This window comes from Dreissena polymorpha, chromosome 1 (assembly GCF_020536995.1).
Source record: "Dreissena polymorpha isolate Duluth1 chromosome 1, UMN_Dpol_1.0, whole genome shotgun sequence".
In the NCBI taxonomy this organism is placed as follows: domain Eukaryota; kingdom Metazoa; phylum Mollusca; class Bivalvia; order Myida; family Dreissenidae; genus Dreissena; species Dreissena polymorpha.
The window spans coordinates 96,181,873-96,204,010 of record NC_068355.1 but is presented as its reverse complement, the minus strand read 5'-3'; the positions used below and the strand labels follow the sequence as shown (position 1 = coordinate 96,204,010).

Below are 22,138 nucleotides of genomic sequence, written 5' to 3'. Positions count from 1 at the left end.
CGCTGCTGCCAGACAGTATCGCCAATGGCGATTATTTTATCCAACTGGCTATTATTTCTTAAAATTGTCTAGAAAAAATGGCGATTATTTTATCCTCCTACATCAAAAAACAAATTGCCCCTAAATGTTGTCCGGAGAAATCGAAATGCCTGCAAATCGGGCCATCAAGCAGGAAAAATCGATAACGAGATTACCTGTGTACACACTCGACCCTGTGTATTGTCATACACGCGTCAATAACTTTTGCGACATTGTGGCCTAGAGCGTTTTTCTCGATCAGTGTCCGACAGCAGTGATATACTTCGGAAAAAGCGTTTTTAATCTCCCCGTGCTTTACCAATTATCGGTAACTGTTAGATCTTTGTTAATTTCGCTAATTATTATTTAATCGTCATGAAATCGCCGCTTATATTGTAATCTGGTTTTGTTTTTCAAGCCGTTTTTTCTGCAATTAGATTACGTTGAACATTGCTTGATGAAATAATTATTTAATCGCCATCAACTAATTATCCCCGTAATTACCGCTGTTTGTCGTCTGCTTTAACATTATGATTTCAATTTTTTACCAGGTAACCTGGTTTTCCCAATTCAAAGGGACCCGGCATATGCCATGGCCAGCAAACACGTGTTTGGAATTACACTGAGGTGGTGTATTTTAACTCACGCGCTGTGACGTTAATTGATGTAAACATGATCGGTATTGCAAAAGCGTTGTTTTTGGAAAAAATCATTCACAATTGATATTGGCCTCTGCCTACAATATTGCGGCAGATGGCAAATGTCGTATTAAGAGATGAAGTAGTCGAACGATATGCACATTTTAGATTATGCATATTAATATTTTATATCTTGCACATTTCATGTGCAAAACGCATACAATTTTTCAGATTACCGTTTTCGGATACTGTATTTTTTTTGTCGATTATGATTTATTTTCGAAGTTCATAATAGCATAAATAGAATGACGAATAGACATGCGGTGATACAGAAGGTGTGGTTTATAATATTTCGAGTTGAATTCACTAAAAATTGCAATTGGAAAAACTATAAAAAAATAGTATAATTAGTAAGGGCTCTGGGTGGGTTGGGGCCTCTGCCCTTAATTCTTATGTGTATGCAACTGTAGCTGAGATCTGGTTTGTTAAGTCACACCCACAGCATTGATTGTATTCTTTATTGTAAAGCCATGATAATATTTTATAAGAAAATGACACACTGATCTTTTTACCTTCAGTTCCGTTTTGCGGAAAAGTCCACATATGTTTTGGCTATTATTTTTGTGAGGAAAAAAATTATGGCTATTATTTTCTGAAGGCCAGAGTGAGCACTGATTCTAATTTACTTAACTGATGTCAGCGAATGTCCTTTTTATTTACATTCATTACTATAAAACTGCATAATCATTAATGTATCACTGTAAAAGTGGACCATACAAGTCGTGTTCTAAGAAAACTGGGCTTAATGCATGTGCGTAAAGTGTTGTCCCAGATAATCAGGGACAACACTTTCCACCTAAACTTGATTTTCGGTAAGGAGGGACTTCCTTGAAACTAAAAATACCCTAAAAGCGGAAAGTGTCGTCCCTGATTAGCCTGTGCGGACTGCACATGCTAATCTGGGACGACACTTAACACACATGCATTATGCCCAGTTTTCTAAGAATGCGACTCATACTATCGAGCCTACCATCATAGACAAGATCTGTATGAGTGTGAGGTGTGTGTTACACACATAGGAGAGAACCCAGACCAGCCCTGAGGCTCCCAGCCAATAGGTGAAACACACACCAAATGATGTGCCCATCAGGGTGCCCTCCTCCTGAAACATAAACGTATGATGAGTCGCATTCTGAGAAAACCGGTCATAATATCTGTGTGAAAAGTGTCGTCCCAGATTAGCCTGTGCAGTCTGCACAGACTAATCAGGGACGACACTTTCCGCTTTTATGACACATTTCATTTAAATGAAGTCTCTTCTTAGCAAAATTCCAATTAGGGCGGAAAGTGTCGTCCCTGATTAGCCTGTGCGGACTGCACAGTCTAATCTGGGACGACACTACGCAAATGCATAATGCCCAGTTTTCTCAGAACACGACTATAATTATCACTAGCCAACTTCCTCAAATACTTATTTAAGCACTTTTTGCCTTTTTTCTGAAATACTTATGTTTGAACATATTAAATATAACCTATCTAAATACACGATTACAGTGAGGTAATGAGTCTGCCTTTGAATGGGATGATTATGAATGAGACCACTTGTACCCTTTCAAAACAAGATCAACACAGCAGACTGCAAGCACTGGGCCCACATGCACCGATTTGTAGGCTACTTATTCTTCATACACCTTTTATCCAATAAATGAATTCGTAAAATGACATTTTGTTACAAGCAAAAAAATTAATCATCTATGATAACTGAACTAAATTGTGGCTTCTTAAATTTATACGATCAGTTGAATTTGAGGCAAAGTTTTCTTCCACAATATTTCAACACTCCATTAACACACATTTTGCCATGCTTTACATTTTTTAGGCCATGCTACTCTCTTACAACAATATCTACTTATTAGTTCTTAGCCAATTCATTTCTGAGAGACACAACACTTACAACGCGGTGCTCTGCTGTTTTCATCTGGAAGAGCAGGAGAGCTATGAGAGTGAAGATGATCATCATGGGCCCGTACAGCTCCCTGGGCACACGCTGCCTCTCATCACTGGGCCGCTGGGGCAGCAGTGAGTGAACCAGTCTGAATTTATTATAAATAGAGCCACTCTCTGTTAAAACTGGTCTGAATGCATGTGCGTAAAGTATCATCCCAGATAAGCCTGTGCAGTCTGCACACGATAATCAGGGACAACTTTTGCCGCTTTTCCAGTTTAAGAGAAAATTTTGACCTTGATTAGCCTATGTGGACTGCACAGACTAATCTGAGAGGACACTTTATGCACAAGCATTATGTCGAGTTTTCCCAGCATGCAACTCAATAGTTGAATGCATACTAAGCTTTTTAACATGAGGCTTCATAAATTGCACTTGTGGATGGATGCACTTCAACTAGGGGTTCATACCTTTTTTTTAATGTTTATGAATATGGTTTTAAATGATTTTTTGTTGTCTAAAAATGCTTGGCTTTTGTATGAGAAAAACATTTCTTTTTTTAAATGTTTATGAATATGGTTTTAAATGATTTTTTGTTGTCTAAAAATGATGAGAAAAACATTTCTTAACTTGCCTATGTAATGTTCTACATTAAGTTGTAAATGTTAAAAAAAAAAATGTTTTATGAGAGTCAGCATGTGAGGAAAGACCACTACCTGCTTCGTACTTCATGTGGTTCAACATTGAAATATTGAGGAATGACAACTACCTGCTTTGTACTTCATGTGGTTCAACATTGAAATATTGAGGAATGACCACTACCTGCTTTGTACTTCATGTGGTTCAACATTGAAATATTGAGGAATGACCACTAGTTGCTTCGTTCTTCATGTGGTTCAACATTGAAATATTGAGGAATGACCACTACCTGCTTCGTACTTCATGTGGTTCAACATTGAAATATTGAGGAATGACCACTACCTGCTTCGTTCTTCATGTGGTTCAACATTGAAATATTAAGGAATGACCACTACCTGCTTCATACTTCATGTGGTTCAACATTGAAATATTGAGGAATGACCACTACCTGCTTAGTACTTCATGTGGTTCAACATTGAAATATTGAGGAATGACCACTACCTGCTTCTTACTTCATGTGGTTCAACATTGAAATATTGAAGAATGCCCACTACCTGCTTCGTACTTCATGTGATTAAACATTTAAATATTTAGGAATGACCACTACCTGCTTCGTTCTTCATGTGGTTCAACATTGAAATATTGAGGAATGACCACTACCTGCTTCGTACTTCATGTGGTTCAACATTGAAATATTGAGGAATGACCACTACCTGCTTCGTACTTCATGTGGTTCAACATTGAAATATTGAGGAATGACCACTACCTGCTTCGTACTTCATGTGGTTCAACATTGAAATATTGAGGAATGACCACTACCTGCTTCGTACTTCATGTGGTTCAACATTGAAATATTGAGGAATGACCACTACCTGCTTCGTACTTCATGTGGTTCAACATTGAAATATTGAGGAATGACCACTACCTGCTTCGTACTTCATGTGGTTCAACATTGAAATATTGAGGAATGACCACTACCTGCTTCGTACTTCATGTGGTTCAACATTGAAATATTGAGGAATGACCACTACCTGCTTCGTACTTCATGTGGTTCAACATTGAAATATTGAGGAATGACCACTACCTGCTTCGTACTTCATGTGGTTCAACATTGAAATATTGAGGAATGACCACTACCTGCTTCGTACTTCATGTGGTTCAACATTGAAATATTGAGGAATGACCACTACCTGCTTGGTATATCATGTGGTTCAACATTGAAATATTGAGGAATGACCACTACCTGCTTCGTACTTCATGTGGTTCAACATTGAAATATGGTCTCAGAATGTCCAGATTGCCATAGATATTCCAAGCCTTGGTCGCCCTTTCTTTCCCCGACTGCCACATCTATTGAGGACAGAAAATAAACATTTATTTGACAATGATTTACATCTCAAAGCCAAAAAGTACACTATTTTATCAATAGTATACCATATCAAATTGGTTATGATGCACTTTCAATTGAAAACGGCATTCAAACTTTTGCATCAATTTGGTACAATTTTGCACTGACTTTATTATAAGATGGGATAAAAAACACAGTGAAACATGTGTTTTTACCACAACTAGAATTTACCTTAAATGTATGAAATTAAAATATTTCATAACACTATGTTATTTTGCCAGTTCTACATTCAAACCATTATGAAAATACCTAAAAACAGTTTCAACTTGCATCATTTCAGCTATAATCTTGCAACACAGGAAACTGCATAAAGCACGTTAAATTGTCATAATCATCTTCGTGTAGTATAGCACAACACATGGCAAGCTGTGGGGATTTAGAGTCTGTTCTAAATGGAGACAATTAGTTGAACAATGTTTGTTTTGACAACAACATGTACATACAGATCTGTGAAAGAGATTGTTCCCCAAGATTGTTATTTGTAATTTCAACACTACATTTCCATATAACTTAAGTTTTTTTAGCAGAAACTGTCATTGATATTTTTAGTGAAATTGACATAAATTCAACTTGCCCGTAAATATCTCCCATGCTAGGTCTGACCATAAACAGCCTACAAACACAATCTTAGTGCAATAACTCAATCCAAACTCCTTTCAAAACTATTCCCTCAAAAACATTTTTCCATCTTCAGTACCAGTTACCTATAACTTGACTGGCCCAAAATGCAATCCCAAGCTATGTTTGTATATAAGCTTCATACAAACTGAATTTCAGAGCTATACCTGCACCATACTGAAGTTGTTGGGGCTTTGCCATTTTTCTATTTGTAGTAACAGTGACATTAACCTTCAACCATCATGCCCCCAATACAATCCCAAGCTAGCCATCAAACCATGCTTGCTATATATAAATCCTAAGTATCATCAAGATTTGGCAATGCAAACTAAAGTTATTGGTCTGAAAACATCTATCTGCTGTTTACAAAGCGTTAGTAACGGCGACCTTGACCTTGACCTGAAAGCAATCCCAAGCAAGATTTTCATGTACCGGTAAGCTCATGCAAGCTACCTACACAAAAGTGCAATATCTTTACCCACACTAAAGTCATCTAATGGAAAATGCTTTTACATCTTGAGTAAAAGTGACCTTGGACAGACACACCTCGACCGCAAGCTATGCCTCAATGCAAGCTTACTATATGAGTCGTGTTCTGAGAAAACTGGGCATAATGCATGTGCGTAAAGTGTGGTCCAAGATAAGCCTGTGCAGTCCGCACAGGCTAATCAGGGACGACACTTTCTGCTTAAACAAGATTTTCAGTAAAAAGGGACTTCCTTTAAACGAAAAATACCATTAAAGTGGAAAGTGTCGTACCTGATTAGCCTGTGCGGACTGCACAGGCTTATCTGGGACAACACTTTACGCACATGTATTTTGCCCAATTTTCACAGAACAAGACACATATAATCAAACTTGATCCATGCAAACAATGTTATTGACAAGTAACAACTTGCCTGCACCCCTATCATACATCAATTTTGAAACCTGGATTTTTAACTTTGTTGTTAAAACAAAGTAAAGATATACAATTTTATCAGTTTCATCAATGGTTTTATGATTGAATGAGGGCTAAATGGCATTTGTGAAGGGTTAGTATGTAAAATCTATGTAAATACAAGAATATCAACAATTAATATTGATCTTGCTGATACTTCTTTTTGTAAAAGATAACTTTTTTGTTTACTTTACCATGCATTTTTTACAATGTCACATCATAGCACATGTTTAAAAAGCTTAGAAAAAAAACTCTTTAGAATGCATATGTCTTCCTTATTCGCTTCCATGACTCTGCCCAACATAAACCAAAATGGTATTTTTCGTTTAAAGGAAGTCCCTTTTTACCGAAAATCTAGTTTAAGCGAAAAGTGTCATCCCTGATTAGCCTGTACCGACTGCACCTGCACAGGCTTATCTGGGACGACACTTAACACAGCATGCTGACAATATGAGTCGCGTTCTGAGAAAACTGGGCTTTATGCATGTGCGTAAAGAGTTGTCCCAGATTAGCCTGTGCGGTCCACACAGCCTAATCAGGGACGACACTTTACACTTTTATGGTATTTTTAGTTTCAAGGAAGTCCCTCCCTACCGAAAATCAAGTTTAGGCGGAAAGTGTCGTCCCTGATTTGCCTGTGCGGACTGCACAGGCTAATCTGGGATGACACTTTACGCACATGCATTATGCCCAGTTTTCTCAAAACACAACACATATAAGCAACTGCACTTGATCAATCAGATCCATCACAAGACTAGCAATTACATTGCTTGAAGCTTGAGCAGCATGGGCAGTGACTTTCAAATAAAATATTTACAAAGATCAAAAACATATTTCAAAAGGTTTCTTGATTTGTGTCATTGGTCCCATGGTGAGAGTCAAAAATTGGTCACTTTGTGACAGGTGAGCTAACAAGAGCTGTCAGAGGACAGCGCGCTTGACTATTCGAGTGCTTGACAGTATAACGTAAGCCATCATGGGTAAATTGTTCATATTCAATAATTTATCAGACGATCTTTCAAAAATAAAAAAAGGAAAATAAAATTATTTTTTATGGGGGGGGGGGGGGGGGGGTAGGGGGGGTGGGGGGGAGTGAGAGGGGGGTATAATGTGGGGTGTGGTAATTAATTAGATGATGTTTAAAAAAAAAAAATGGGGGGGGGGGGTAAGGTTGGGGGGGGGGGGGAAGGGATTCTGGTAGGGGCGTGGGGTATTGTTTGGGTGGAATCCATTGTGGTATTCAGGTAAGTGTTGTTTTGTCAAAGTAATAATAAAATGTGATCATAAATAAAGAAGTTATGGAAATTTAAGCGAAATGTTCAATTAACTAAGTGTAAAAGGGGCCATAATTATGTCAAAATGCTTGATACAGTGGTCTGCTCTTGTTTATAGGTTGGGGTCATGTTGGTAAACAAGTAACTGTATGCAACATATAAAAGCAATATGTCAAAGGATATAGGAAATATTTGGGGTAGTACGCAAACTTTAACATAGATTTATCAATAATATGCATATTCTAAGTATAAAAGGGGCAATAATTATGACAAAATGCTTGATAGAGTTGTCTGCTCTTGTTTATAGGTTGGGGTGATGTTGGTAAACAAGTATGCAAAATATAAAAGCAATATGTCAAGGGACAATGAAAATAAATCGGGTAGTACGAAAACTTTAACATTTGCTGCATATTCTAAGTGGAAAAGGAGCCATAATTATGACAAAATGCTTGATAGAGTTGTCTGCTCTTGTTTATAGGCTGGGGTCATGTTGGTAAACAAGTATGCAAAATATGAAAGCAATATGTGAAGGGAGAAAGAAAATATTTGGGGTAGTACGAAAACTTTAACATTTGCACGCAGACGCTAATGCTAACGCAGACGCTAACGCCGACATGAGTAGGATAGCTCCTAGTCGAGCTAAAAATAACAAAATGGAAAAGTGGTTCATGAAATTAATTGTCATGATGACACACGAGCTGACGCACTTTTAAAACTGACCATATTGGTAACATTTTCTTGAAGTCTCTGTTTCATGGAGTCCATGTATGTCCCTGACATTTTCTCACCACCACTTCCCTGACGTCCTGGAACAACATTTAATATCAAATGTACATACGTGTATGTAATACTAAGTTCAAAATATGAATAATAATAATTATTATAATTGAAATGGAACCAGTATTTGCTATATATAATACTAAAATAAATTTTGAGTCAAACGATGTACTTGTGGTACATCATTCAATTTGTAAAGCAGATGCACATCTGACTTAATTATAATGGCCTATAACATGAAATCTTTGTAAGAAATTGTTAATTAGTGTTTGATGATGTTTTATTTCGTCTAGAATTATTGACATTTTATTATTTTTTTCGTCTTGGGTTGCATTACACATTATGAAGATAAACTATACTTATACTACAACTATAAAGGTTGTTCTCTTGCTCTGGATTCATCATTTGAGTCAATAAATTCCATAACTCAGAGCAATATATGCTTACTCGAATATTTCGACTATATCACATAGTCTTCATCAGCGAACAAGTCACGAGATGTAGGATAGTCACGTAACACGAAAAGGGAATTGTACACTTCCGCCTGTGTTTCGTCTAAAATCTTACATGGTGAACTAGTTTTGGGACAAACATGACCCAAATTAGAACTCAGCCTAGATATTGTTTAGACGAACATTCTCACCAAATTACATCAAGATTTGATATCAATGTGGCCTCTAGAGTGGTAAGGAGCTAAAAGTTGCTTTAAGCGCGCACCACAAGACACAGGACATTATTACAATAGCTCACCTTGAGCACATTAACAAACTCACCTGATGTTGAAAAGTTTGTTTCATAGTCAGAATGGTCACTCCCTGCCACATCATCCATATCCAAAACTGCATTCTGAAACATGGAAATTACTTTTTAATAATGTCATTTTGGTAACACGAAGTAAAGTAACAGAAAACAGCACTTTACCTAGTTGGTAACTCAAGAGATTTGTGAATCGAGCTGGTAAAAACTTCCTATCTGCTTCATCTTAATTTGGTTGCATAATGAATTGGGCTAATACTTAAACAAACTGATTTATGATAATATTTAATTTTTATTGCTTACATAAATTAATGATAATCATCATTTTGCACCAAACTCCAAAGGCAAAACAATTAATTTCATGTTCATGATAAGCCTCTAAACCTTTAAGTTCGTGCACCATAAACTTCAAAGGCATATCTTTCATGAAAAATCATTAGACAATAACTAAATTTGATATATACTTTATGATTTATCTTTTGTTTAGCAAATAACGAGTGAAATATGTTGGTTGACAGATAATAATAATGGAGTTACGTACCTTTAAACATTCATGTACATCATAGTCTGCGTCACACAGAATTACCCTATAAGATCGTGCACTGATTTTGATGACGTCACAGCGAGGCCTTTGGATGTGTTTATAATACCCGATATATGTTTTTGTGAATATGTGTTTATTTGTATTAAATATGTGTTGTTTAAGATGATTTTCGTGAATAAACTGTATTGAAAAGAATGGTTTAAACAAAACTGGTCTTCATAAAAACGAAATGTGAACTGAGATAACTGCATTCAGAGGTCTAGATTAAGTGTATTTACTAACGGAAAATAGCTAAATAAAATTCTATTCACAATGGGGGCATGAAAAGCTGTCATTCCTTCTAATGACAGTTGTTTTGTGACAAAATCCCAAATTGGCGCAGTGAGAATATTTATCGCAATAGGCCGGTCACAATCTTAACATATGGTCTCGTGTCATTATTTGGGGCTTAAATTTTTCGCATACACAGCATACTTTAATCGTATTGTAATGCGAAGTACAGAGAGCACAATACAAATTCGAGACGGACCTCCAAGGGAAACTACTCTAATCTTACAACAATTTCTGATCAAAACATTGACAAACATATGTGCAGATTTTATACACTGTTAAGGCTATTTCTTTGAATCGAGGTCAGAAAAACGGAGAATTTATATCATATTTATTGTTTTTTCCTTATGATTATTGTCTTATCGGCTGTGGAAATTCTCGCGTTACAAAAGTGAAAGTTTTCGGGCACGTGCGTTCGAATGTTGCTTAGAAGTTTACGTCATAAAAAAGTACACGATCTTATAAGTTATAGGGCTGCACAAAGTTATATTAGCATGAACCAACAAGGGAGGCAACTCGTGATGTCACAAATCGGCAGTAACCAAAAAGTGGTTCTTTATTATCTCGCTTAACATGGGTCTAAATTACGTTTTAAAGCTCTTTCCTGATTGGATTAAACAGTCTGAAATCATCCAATCAAGAAAGTAGAGACATTTATCTTGGATAACATTCAATGCCATGCTCTTTGCAAGCTATTTAGAAAATAAAAATCGTAAACCAAAAAGTTCGGAATGTTTTTTTTCGCTGTTATAGACGGTGTTACTTGCTGAAATCAATAAAATATTGCTTTGAAATCATTTATGTATTGGTATTGAACAAGAAAGTGGTCGAATATAAGTGGAAAACATAAGTATTGTGATTAAAACTTGTGTCTGCTACAATTTTACGAGTGGTTACGGAAATTACCGATCGTACTGATGTATTGACAAACAAAGGCCAAACGACCGAATAGCTTTCATATTTCAAGTTTATCAGCCTTGAAAGCATCACTTTTTCAAATAAGAAGCAAAATCATACATTTATCAACCAGTAATAGTCAATAACACAAAAATCTTTGGGTACATCCATTTTGTTTTTCAGAAACCACGACATGTATTATTTTCGGAAACCGACGATCGGTCATTTCCGGAACATCTAGGTAAATTTCAGCAGACAACTTTTCGTCAAAAATTCTTATGTTTTCCGCAAAAATTCTACCACTTTCTTGTTGTATACCAATACATAAATGATTTGAAAGTAATATAACATTGATTTTGGTCAGGAACACTTTATATAACTGCTAGAAAAGACATCTCAAATTTAGCGCATAAACCATTGAAAAATCATACTTCAGTTTATCCTTCCTATGATTGTTTTATCAGTTACTTTAGCTTCAGCCACCCACTTATTTTTGAAATTATGACACACATATGTTTAAACTTGAGTTATTATATATTTTTAGTTATTTTTATTGAGAAACTTTTATCTTATAACACATTTTTGGTACAAAAATGTTAATTGTATATATATAGTTTGAAAAAAATACATAGATAAAGATTTACCTAAACTTGCTACACATGTAAAATAAAATGCCAATAATTACAACAAAAATCACTTTTAAATAGTATGTTTTGTTTATTAGTCTTAAACAATATTAATGTTTTCATTTCAAAATTATAAAACACAATACATTAAATATTGTCCTATAAAAATGATGACATAACAGATTGCTAGGAAGATATGAACAGAACGTAAACAGTATGCTTATTAAAATTAAAAACAATTAAAACATCTTTTTATATTAATTTTCTGATCAAAAGTGGTTTTTCTAGTTAGTATAGGAGATATTTTATCAAGAAAAAGCATTAGAATTAGGATTGTTTTGAAGAAAAGTGTGCCTTTCATCCAGTATTGCCATGGAACCAGTTTTTGGTTAGAAATTCAATAACATTATTTTAAAGTTCATTACCCCTTGTTGCTAAAAAATTCATAAAAAATAGAATTTTCAAAGTAATCCATTAAAACAAAAAGAAAATGCTTTCTAATACCTTAAATATTATTCCTGCAGGCATTTGACATCAATTATTTATGTTTAAAAAAATCATTGGTTCATGCTAGTTATAGGAATAGAGGATATGCACATATAAAACCAGAAAGAAATGTAACAAATATAAAGACGAACACATGTGTAATTTTAATTGCATAAAGGACTTTAACGGTGTACTTATGTACAGATTTAATTACTGACATATTATAATCAACTGTATTACCTGTGAACTCCAACTTGAAGACGTGTCAGCCATTTTTGAGATTCGCAACTATTATGACATTGGAATATTTTGTAAAGTAAACAAATTCCTTAGCTGCAACGACTCTTCGACTCTTCTTTTTGACTGTATGTAAAACTCAAAGTTCAATAGCATATTGTAAAGCAATATGTTAACCCAATTATATAGTTATTACGTATTTGCTAGGTAAATGGTTTTCATTTTTCAGATTTCAAACGATATGCACATTTTATTTCTTGTGCAAAACACGTATATTTTTCGGATTGTCGTTTTCGGATACAGCATTTTTTGCCGATTTAATTTATTTATACATCCATTATAAACAAAACTATAATGACGAATACACACACGATGATGCGGATGGTCTGAATAATTACATTTTGCATAGTGTTCATCAGACCAGAAATTGTTACTAGAAATACTATAAAATAATACAATTAGAGAGTGCTTGAGGGGGTGGGGGATTGTAAAGTCATGATAATATATTTTTTAAGAAAATGACACTGATATAATTCTTGTTTTAAAGTGATATTATACTTGTTTAAAAGTATATATTTTATGAATGTAACTGTAGCTGATGTCTGGTTTGTTAAGTCACACCCACAATCTTGATTGTATTCTTAATTGTAAAGCCATGAATTTTTATAGGCAGTGGCTAGTTGTACGGCCCCATACGGGTAGACACTAGGCTACCCGTACGGGTAGACACAAGGCTACCCGTACAGCTCTGTTCGTATAGCCTTTCCCATGGAGATTTGACACGTTAATTCAAACCTAAACAAACACAATGGCGGATACGTTCAAATTTAGCAATGAAAAGGAGACTTAGAGATGTATATGTTACATTGCATTGTCAGGAAAAGGTTAACCTGGAAAAAATGTTTAATTATGTTTTTTCATGGAATAATTCGTACGATTTTACATTTTTTACCTGACATACTGTCAACTGCGCTGGCGACTAGTTAGAACAACATGCCGCAACATAGACGGTAATAAATAACGTGTCAACAATCAAAGTAATAAAGCAATTAATTAATACCTTTGTGATAATAAATAGGGGTACGTATTGATAATTGACACTATTGTTGTTGTTTTTTTGACTCGCTAAAATTTAACTAGCGAATTGCGGTGAGTGGGAGCTATAAGCGAAGACGTAATTGACACGTTTATTGAACTCGATTCCACCATTACCTAGTTTTATTTAAGAAAGCAAATAATCAACTAATTATATAATTTAACATCACTTAAAATATTTTAAAAAATAAACCCTTTAAATTTAGTATTTGTGTAATTGCTAAAAATGTGCGCGCTATGGTACATACACAAACATACGTAACTATCAGTATTTGAGATCATAATACTTAGTTAAGTTGCATTCTTGTCCTTTTTTTTACCCACATTTTTTAATTGTATAATGAAAATCAAGCGATACTACCTCGGCTACAAACGTTTGTTGACAGGATTAATTAATCATTCTTGTGTATTTGCTGTCTGGTTTTTGTTTCGCCGTGGTGGAAATCCGAGTCGTGCATAGTATATAAAGGGTGTAAACAAGTGAGATATGAAAATGTAAATTTATTTCGCCAAACAACAATTACAACAATCAATAGAAATCACAGTTATGGAGTATAAAAATACGCATTGTACATGCAAATATCAAATGTTTATAAGCCGTACGGCTAGCTAGACAATCTCCATAGGAAAGGCTATACGAACAGAGCCGTACGGGTAACCTCGTGTCTACCAGTACGGGGCCATACAGGTAGCCTCGTGTCTAACCATACGGGGCCGTACGACTAGCCACTGCCTATTTTATAAGAAAATGACACTGATATTATGCTTGTTTTTAAGTATATATTATAACTTAAATCCAATAGATATACATTAAATAAAACAGATAAATGATTCATTGTTTTTTCTTTTTGCCTCCAGTACCGTTTTGCGGAAAAGTCTGCGTCTGTTTTGGCTTTTTTTTTTAAGGAAAAATTGATGGCTTTTATTTTCTGAAGGCCAGTGTGAGCACTGTAAAAGTGTCATAGTTTTTATCAAGTTGAAAAAAGAGTGACTCCAAATAAATAGTTTTTCCACAGACACACAAAATTATTCGTTCACGAGGTTTTCATAATGCTCTGTTCAAAAAGTGACCTTAAATCACTACAATATTGACATTATCATTAACAAATCTGAAATCGCGAAATCTTAGCTGTATCTTTAGAATCATACTTGTAAATACTAAAATGGCCATACTTGTTAGCTGAGTGCTGAATGACAGATTGGTTATACTCTGTGTTTTTTTTCCACCATTTTGGGAATTGGGCCGGGTCCCTTTAATTTGGGGAAATTTTTGACTTAAATAGAGACATTAGTGTTATTAATGTTTTGCTCAAAAATGCGTAAAATTGAGAATTATTTAAAAAATGTTTTTCAGTTTTATTTTTAATTAGGTTGAACTGATTTGGCTGGATGGAAGATAAAATCTAAAAACAATAATTTTGTTGGAAACCTTCAATTGGAAATTTTTCGTCCCATTTGGGAAAAATATATACTTTTTAATCGGGGAAGGGGCCGAATACCGGACCCGATTTTTAAAGAAAAAAAATACACTGATACTGCATGGCCATAAATGAGATGTTTATTTTTTATCAGAATTGACATCTTTAAAGATCTTACTGTTTGGAATTGTTCATTGGTTTAGCCCAACCAAAATCTATAATTTCAACGTCTATTATCATGACTGTTGTTAAATTCTTAGGAACGCAGCAACATGGCAAGTAATGATGTTCGGACTCACACTCCATCCCCAACACCATCAGAAGAGAACAGGAAGAATGCTAGAGATGACATGATGAAAAATGCATTGGAAATGTTCATGAACAAATCCTCGCAGAGCTATGATGATTTTCTGAAATCGTTTACCACTCTCAAAGAAAGTATGAAATATACATGTATGCTATGTATGAACAAACAATTTATATTACAATGTACGTTAAATTGAAAAGTGATATGGATTTTATTTAAATTGTAAATAGTTAATATACTACTTTTAACTATGTATAATCTTCAATAAATTGTATGTGCTTTTTTCTGAAACTTATACATAAAAGTAAAATGCTCTTTTGTTTTGATTTTGCTTTCACCTTTATAGGCAAACCAGATGTTGTTCCTTCCCTGGCTGAACGTAAGAAGCTTGATAAGTCCTTAGAAAGTGAATTAGGTGACAATAAATGTCAACCTACATCAGTGAACATTGAAGGCCCGGTCAAATCCACAAGAAATATTGTGAATGATATCAAACGAAGAAAGATGGGCAAAGTCATTGTACAAAAGGGCACAAATCCTGGTTTGCAAGAGGAGGAGATAGAGGAACAGGTGATTTCAAAGCTGTTGGAGATATTTTTCTCTGTGTGTTAAATTTTAAATGTATATACCTAAATATGATATTGCTTGATAGGAAAAGCTGATTTCAGTTACGTCGAAGATATTAAAATAAATTTGGCAAATCTATAAAGTACGTTTTTACCTGTATATAGGAACATTTGATTTTCATTTACTGTTGAAGATTGTTGAAGACTGATTTAGCTCAGTTTGTTTAAGTCTGCAAAGATACAAATTATCAAACAATACTTGTGACCAGAGGCATATTAATGTATGCAAGGCATGCATATTTTCTTGGAAGTTTAAGGAAGTATTACTTTGCTAACATTCGTTTTTATGCATTTAAACAGGTTCTGGGCAATGGAGAAGTTAGTAACAGGCTTGCACATTCAAATGTCATAAGGACAGGAAGAGTAAAGGTATTGAAGTTAACAACTGAATTTGAGATTAAGGCCAAAAGTACAAAAACAGAAATCTGGAGCATTTGATAGATATTTTTATGTTAAATTTTTAAAACCTAAAGACAACTTATAGAAATCCCAGAAATTGATAATTCCCGGATTACCGCCCCTGAATACTCACGCGCGCCTCCAAAATGGTACTGAAAAAAAAACAGGGACAAATATGTTTGTATAGGTCCCTGAACAAAACAAGAAGGCGAAACGATTTTATCGAATATATTTGAAGATTTAAATATTTTCTTTTGTCGATCTGATAATCAAATAATAGTTCGTGTTTTTTATACGCCCATTTTAAAAAAACAGGACCAATATAGTTTCATCGGCGGGCGGGCAGCGTCCAGAGCAGTGTCTGCTCTCTAATTCAAATAGTTTTCATCCGATCTTCACCAAACTTGGGTCAAAAACTAGGTCACAGGGTCACTTAGTGCATTTCAAGCATTTAGCATGGTGTCCGCTCTGTAATAGAAGTAGTTTTCATCCGATAATCACCATAATTGGTCAGAAGTTGTATCTAGACAATATCTAGGTCAAGTTCGAATATGGGTCATGCAGGGTCAAAAACTAGGTCACAGGGTAACTTAGTGCATTTCAAGCATTTAGCATGGTGTCCGCTCTCAAATTGAAGTAGTTTTCATCCAATCTTCACCAAATTTGGTCAGAAGTTGTGTCTAGACAATATCTAGGTCAAGTTCAAATATGGGTCATGCCGGGTCAAAAACTAGATCACGAGTTCACTTAGTGCATTTCAAGCATTTAGCATGGTGTCCGCTCTCTAATTGAAGTAGTTTTCATCTGAAATTCACCAAATTTGGTCAGAAGTTGTGTCTAGATGATATGTAGGTCAATTTCAAATATGGGTCATGGTAAAGTTATCAAGTTGTCCAAAACCTTCAAGCGGGCGTATCTTGTGACAGTTTGGCACTCTTGTTTTAAGATCAGTTATTACGTAATTAGTAGAAATAAGGATCATCTGCATTCATTTAAAAGTAATAAAACTCAGCATGAACAGGGACCTATTTGTAAAGGTTCCTGGCAAGAATAAGGTCTTGATTGTCATTTAACATGTTATTTAAAGGCGACACGTGATATGTTACCTTAATAACGGTATCTACACATGTGCAGACATGTGGTGTCACGGGCATACCCATAAACGCTGTAAATCCACACTTGGGACATCGCCTCACATTTAGCTGATTCGTTCGCTACTTTATCACTGATGTTTTTTTCAAGACCTTTATCTTACTGAAATTAATCATACGTAATAAACAAAGCAAAATTACTTTTTTTTCGTGTTTTTATTTTTTAATCATAAATTTATACAAAGGCATTACTGAAAGGTATGCTTAAAAAAGCAAACTTGGCCTTAAATATGTGTTGTCACTGAATATTGTAATTATTGTTCCAGAGACACGTATTTTATAAATCTATCGTGTATATTTCTTATTTAACTTATATTGATTAATAATGTTTAACAAATCGACACTTGGTTTCATGTTTCAATTGTTTTCAATCCTACTGTGCGAAGTCATTAAGTACTGTTTATTGGAATAAAGTGGGTGTACACTATGATTACGCTCTAATCTGCCAAATTCTTCAGTACTGTCAGGATCAGAGGGTCACGTGATAGCCAATTTATCGATTCTGGGATTGTCTATACATCACCCACTAAAATTGTTTTTGCTTGTGAGTTAATTCATAACAATTATCATTGTGTGCAGTCATCAATATAATCAGTTTGACTAAGCAAGCTCTAATATTTTTATAATGACTGGAGTCAACGAATTTTGTACAAGCCTGCTTATATAAAACAAAAATTCTGAGCAAGTCTGATTCCATTATTTTGACATTAATTAAAAATAATAATTTGTCAAGAGTGATGTCACATTTGATTTCATTCAGGTTGATAATTTTGTGGAAACTGAAGATGATGATGAAAGCCTTTTATGTGAATACAATGCCAGTTTCTCAGCAGGTATTTATAGCACTTCGTATTCAATACTGTTGCAATTCAATAATAAACAAAAATAAGCTTGACTATTAAATTATTATTAAATAGATCAATCTATACTACATGCATCTCATTTGCCAGCCTCTGTGTAATGCTCTGGTTAAGGCTTGTGTCCAACAACTGTTTGTAGAACAGGTATTAAATTGCAACTTGTTTTGGGTTATTGTGACTTCTCTAACAAAGTCCTATAACTCTGACTTGCCATTTAACATAATTATGCCCCTGTTTGTACTGTTGAACTCGCATGAATTATGTACATCTAATATCTATATGTAGCTATCTATATCTGTTGCAGACATTAAACTTAAACTTCACACACATCTTTAATGTCTACATTTGTATATTTAAGTTTACTAGCCAGTACACATACGGGTAATTGTGACATGCATTTGAGCAGAATTATGCCTGTTTTGTACTTGAAAAGTTCGTGTTAATTTTTGCATGAAACAAGTAGATATCTTTGTATCTGCAACAGATATTAACATTTAACTTAAAAAAAATGTCTTGAGGGTTAAAATATAAGGTCATTACTAAATGCTAAAAATTGTGACCAGTATGTTAATTGAATTTAGTACCTTTATTAGTCCCCTACCGATGAAACCGGAGAGGGACTTATGGTTTGCGCTCTGTGTGTCTGTCAGTCTGTCACACTTTTCTGGATCCTGCGATAATTTAAAAGTTCTTCATATTTTTTCATGAAATTTGAAACATGGACAGATTATGCACGTCATTTCATTTAATTGTTTCTACGTCAAGAATTATGGTTGCTTTGGCAACAAATAGACTAGAAATATTGCTGAAAATGGTGGATCCTGCGATAACTGTAAGTTCTTCATATTTTTTCATGAAACTTGAAACATGGACAAATGGCAATATGGAGATTATGCATGTCATTTCATTTTGTTCCTACGTCAAGAATTCTGGTTGCTATGGCAACAAATAGACCAGAAATATTGCTAAAAATGGTGGATCCTGCGATTACTTTAAAGGTTCTTCATATTTTTTCATGAAACTTGAAACATGGATAGATGGCAATATGGAGATTATGCACGTCATTTCATTTTGTTCATAAATCAAGAATTCTGGTTGCTTTGGCAACAAATAAACTACAAATATTGCTGAAAATGGTGGATCGTGCATAGGAAGGGAACTTTTATTGCTTGGCAATAGTCTTGTTGTACTTGGCACTATCAGATTTCAGTTTAAGGATACTGTAACTGTCACATATATTCAATTCACTTTTTAGTTAAGTGTGCTAGGGTATATACATGAAAGTAAGGTCCCTGAGAGAGAAAGACATAATCAAAGTGAAAGAATGCTCAACTATCCTGTCACACTTCTTGTATAATTAATTTACATATTTTGTTGAAGCAATCTATTCAAATTGACCTGTTGGATTTATAAAATGTACATAAGAATTAGGTTATAGATTTTTCAAACAACAGAAAGACAAGTTATATGTTCATATTTCTCTGACAGGTTCAATATCCAGCCATTCATCCAAACTTTGCCCAGCACACTGCAACACTCAGAGTGGGGTCGATAAAGATGTCATGTCCATTCAGAGTTCTTCTGTGACAGATAAACTGCTAATGGATTTCATGATGGACTTACAAAATGAACTGGAAGGAAGATCTGATGTTACAAATTCAAACCTAAAAACTGATCACATCAATGGCCAATTAAATACCTCTGCAGATATACAGGCATTTATACAAACTAAACATAAACGTGAATTAAAGAAAACTGTTCCTAATGAAGGTAGGAATGCAGATAAATCTGAAAGTGGAGATGAGCTGGTGGATTTCGATGACGATGAAAGTGATGCAGCCCTGACTCTTTGTGATGAAACTAAGAACGAAAATGTTGAAGTAAAAATAAAGCCTGGAGAGTTGGAATTAATGGCGAATGATGAAAAAGGTGCTGTGCAATCAAAGCTCAGCAAGTTAAATGACATTTACAAGCATGCTCTCATGGATTCTGAGGGTGTCATGCAGACTGCTGCCGCAAGACACCCAATGGAGGAAGGGACAGCTACTGAAGAGTATTTGGCAAGGGAGACAACCCTTTTATTTCCTGGTCAAATTGAGGAGCAGGATAATGTGATGACTCAGACAAGAAACACGCTTCTGGATTTCAAGGCTATATACAAGGAGCCAAGTTTGGGGGCTGATAAACAGGTTTACTTTAGGAAACAGTTTTTTCCCAGCTATTGTTTTTAACATGTTCCTGTTCATGGAACATTTATTACCGGTAGTACTTAGTAAGTTGTTCTTGAAACAAATGTAATACAATGTAAATATGACCTAAGTTTGTTAGCTTATTGAAATTAAGACCATATAACTAGCACTGCATGAAGTAATTTGTGGCTCATCTGAGCACAACCCGCTCATGGTGAACTTTTACAGGGCTAGCGCTGGCCCAAAGTTTTATCATCGCCTTTTGTGCGTAGTTTGTCGTGAAAATTTACCTTGTTAATGCTCTAGAGGCCAAATTTATTGTCCAATATTCATGAAACTTGGTAAGAACATGTATCCCAATGATCTCTTGGATGAGTTGGAAACTGGTTCACACGCACTAAAAACTAGTTTTTAGTGCGTGTGAACCAGTTTCACTGTGACCTAGTGAAATAAAATAAAAAGCTTGTAAACACTAGAAGTCACATGACGCCTACTGAATGTAATAAGTCATGTAACTGACATTTTTACTTTTTTCCATTTTTGTGTATATTTAAGTGACATACATAAACTGTTCAAATATTAAGTCAACCTTTTTGGTAAAAATAATGTTTTTATCAAATTTTCAAAATTGACTTAACAAACACATGTCATTTTCTGAATGTAAAAAGTAGCGTATAGCATATTCATATATAAAGACAACTCTTACGGATAATACTTAAGTATACTACAGTGATTTCCCTTTAACTATTCATAGGATTATGGAACAGCTGTCAGGCGGCAGGCGATGTTTTTCAGAAAACCAGAACCATTTCCAAACTCGTCCAAGATATCATTACAACATATGTTCTGACCAAGTTTCATGAAGACTGGACTAAAAATGTGACTTTAAGAGTGTTAACAAGATTTTACTTTAGCAATTTATGGAAAAATGCCTAGCCCTTGGTGGCCATGTTTCTCAACCAACCGGAACCATTTTCAAACTCCTCCAAGATATCAATTATTCATTGGGACAAATCTTCTGACCAAGTTTCATAATGATTGGACAATAAATGTGGCCTCTAGAGTGATAACAAGGTTTAACTATATAGCCATATAAGGAAAAATGCACCGCCCCCTGGTGGTCATGTTTTCCAACAGACCGGAACCTTTTTGGAACTTGTCCAAGATATCTTGAGCACAAATCTTCTGACCAAATTTCATGAAGATCAGACAATGAATGCAGCCCCTAGAGTATTAACAAGGCACATGTTGATGCCGGACGACAGACAACAGGAATGCACAAAAGCTCACCATGAGCACATACTGCTCTGGCGAGCTAAAAAAAACAAGCATTTTGTATCTAATTCAATATATTATTCCAGACCACCTCTGTCGTTGAAATTTTGGCTATTGCTATAGGGAACACTGATTTTTTATGGGTTAACTTTATTTTACGAAATATTAGTTGACTTTGAGTATTTATATGGCTTCAAACTCTTAATAAAATATACTTTTGTGTTACTTATGGTACATACATATCTGACTTTTATGCTGTTGTATTTCCAGGTTGACAGCCACATCTGTGATACTTCTGTTGAGGCATTCCAGTTGGATGAAACCTTTGACTATGATAATGTTGTTCTCACACCGAAATTCTCCATGGAGGATATGACAAGATTAAAACAAATGGAAGTGGTGATGACATAAAGTTGAAATCAAATATGAAATTTGAAGCCAGTGTACAAGAACATTTAATGACACTCCACATTTACTAAGACACAAGCTGTTAACTGAAATAATGAGTACATTTGTTTAATTTGAACAAACTTACTTAAATAATCAATGAAAACCTCCATGCAAAAAAGTTTGAATATACCTTGGTATGTCAAAACTCTACTGTATGTTGGTAACATATGATATTCTATTTCATTCGGTTTAAGAAAAAGTATCCATTCTTTAATAAATAACTTTTTCTACGACA

The 22,138-nt window shown here is 34.8% G+C and overlaps 2 protein-coding genes across 12 annotated transcripts in view; one reads left to right on the top strand and one right to left on the bottom strand.

Annotated features, from left to right (window-relative positions):
* Window positions 1-12,203, bottom strand: part of LOC127841604 (protein YIPF3-like) — a 25,699-nt gene extending 13,496 nt beyond the window's left edge. For all 11 annotated transcript variants that reach the window (XM_052370546.1, XM_052370595.1, XM_052370535.1 and 8 more), the window contains exons 1-6: window positions 12,137-12,203; window positions 9,031-9,103; window positions 8,201-8,286; window positions 4,484-4,590; window positions 2,611-2,749; window positions 1,687-1,818 (exon numbers count right to left, since the gene is read on the bottom strand). In XM_052370546.1, the coding sequence (XP_052226506.1) occupies window positions 1,687-1,818; window positions 2,611-2,749; window positions 4,484-4,590; window positions 8,201-8,286; window positions 9,031-9,103; window positions 12,137-12,169 (570 nt within the window). In that variant the 5' untranslated portion in view covers window positions 12,170-12,203. The remainder of the gene's footprint in view (window positions 1-1,686; window positions 1,819-2,610; window positions 2,750-4,483; window positions 4,591-8,200; window positions 8,287-9,030; window positions 9,104-12,136) is intronic.
* LOC127841598 (uncharacterized) lies at window positions 12,188-22,138 on the top strand. Its single transcript, XM_052370529.1, has 7 exons — window positions 12,188-12,261; window positions 14,907-15,084; window positions 15,300-15,523; window positions 15,880-15,948; window positions 17,890-17,962; window positions 19,478-20,178; window positions 21,724-22,138. Exons 2-7 carry the CDS (start codon window positions 14,919-14,921, stop codon window positions 21,862-21,864), a joined length of 1,374 nt encoding a protein of 457 aa, XP_052226489.1. The 5' UTR covers window positions 12,188-12,261; window positions 14,907-14,918; the 3' UTR covers window positions 21,865-22,138.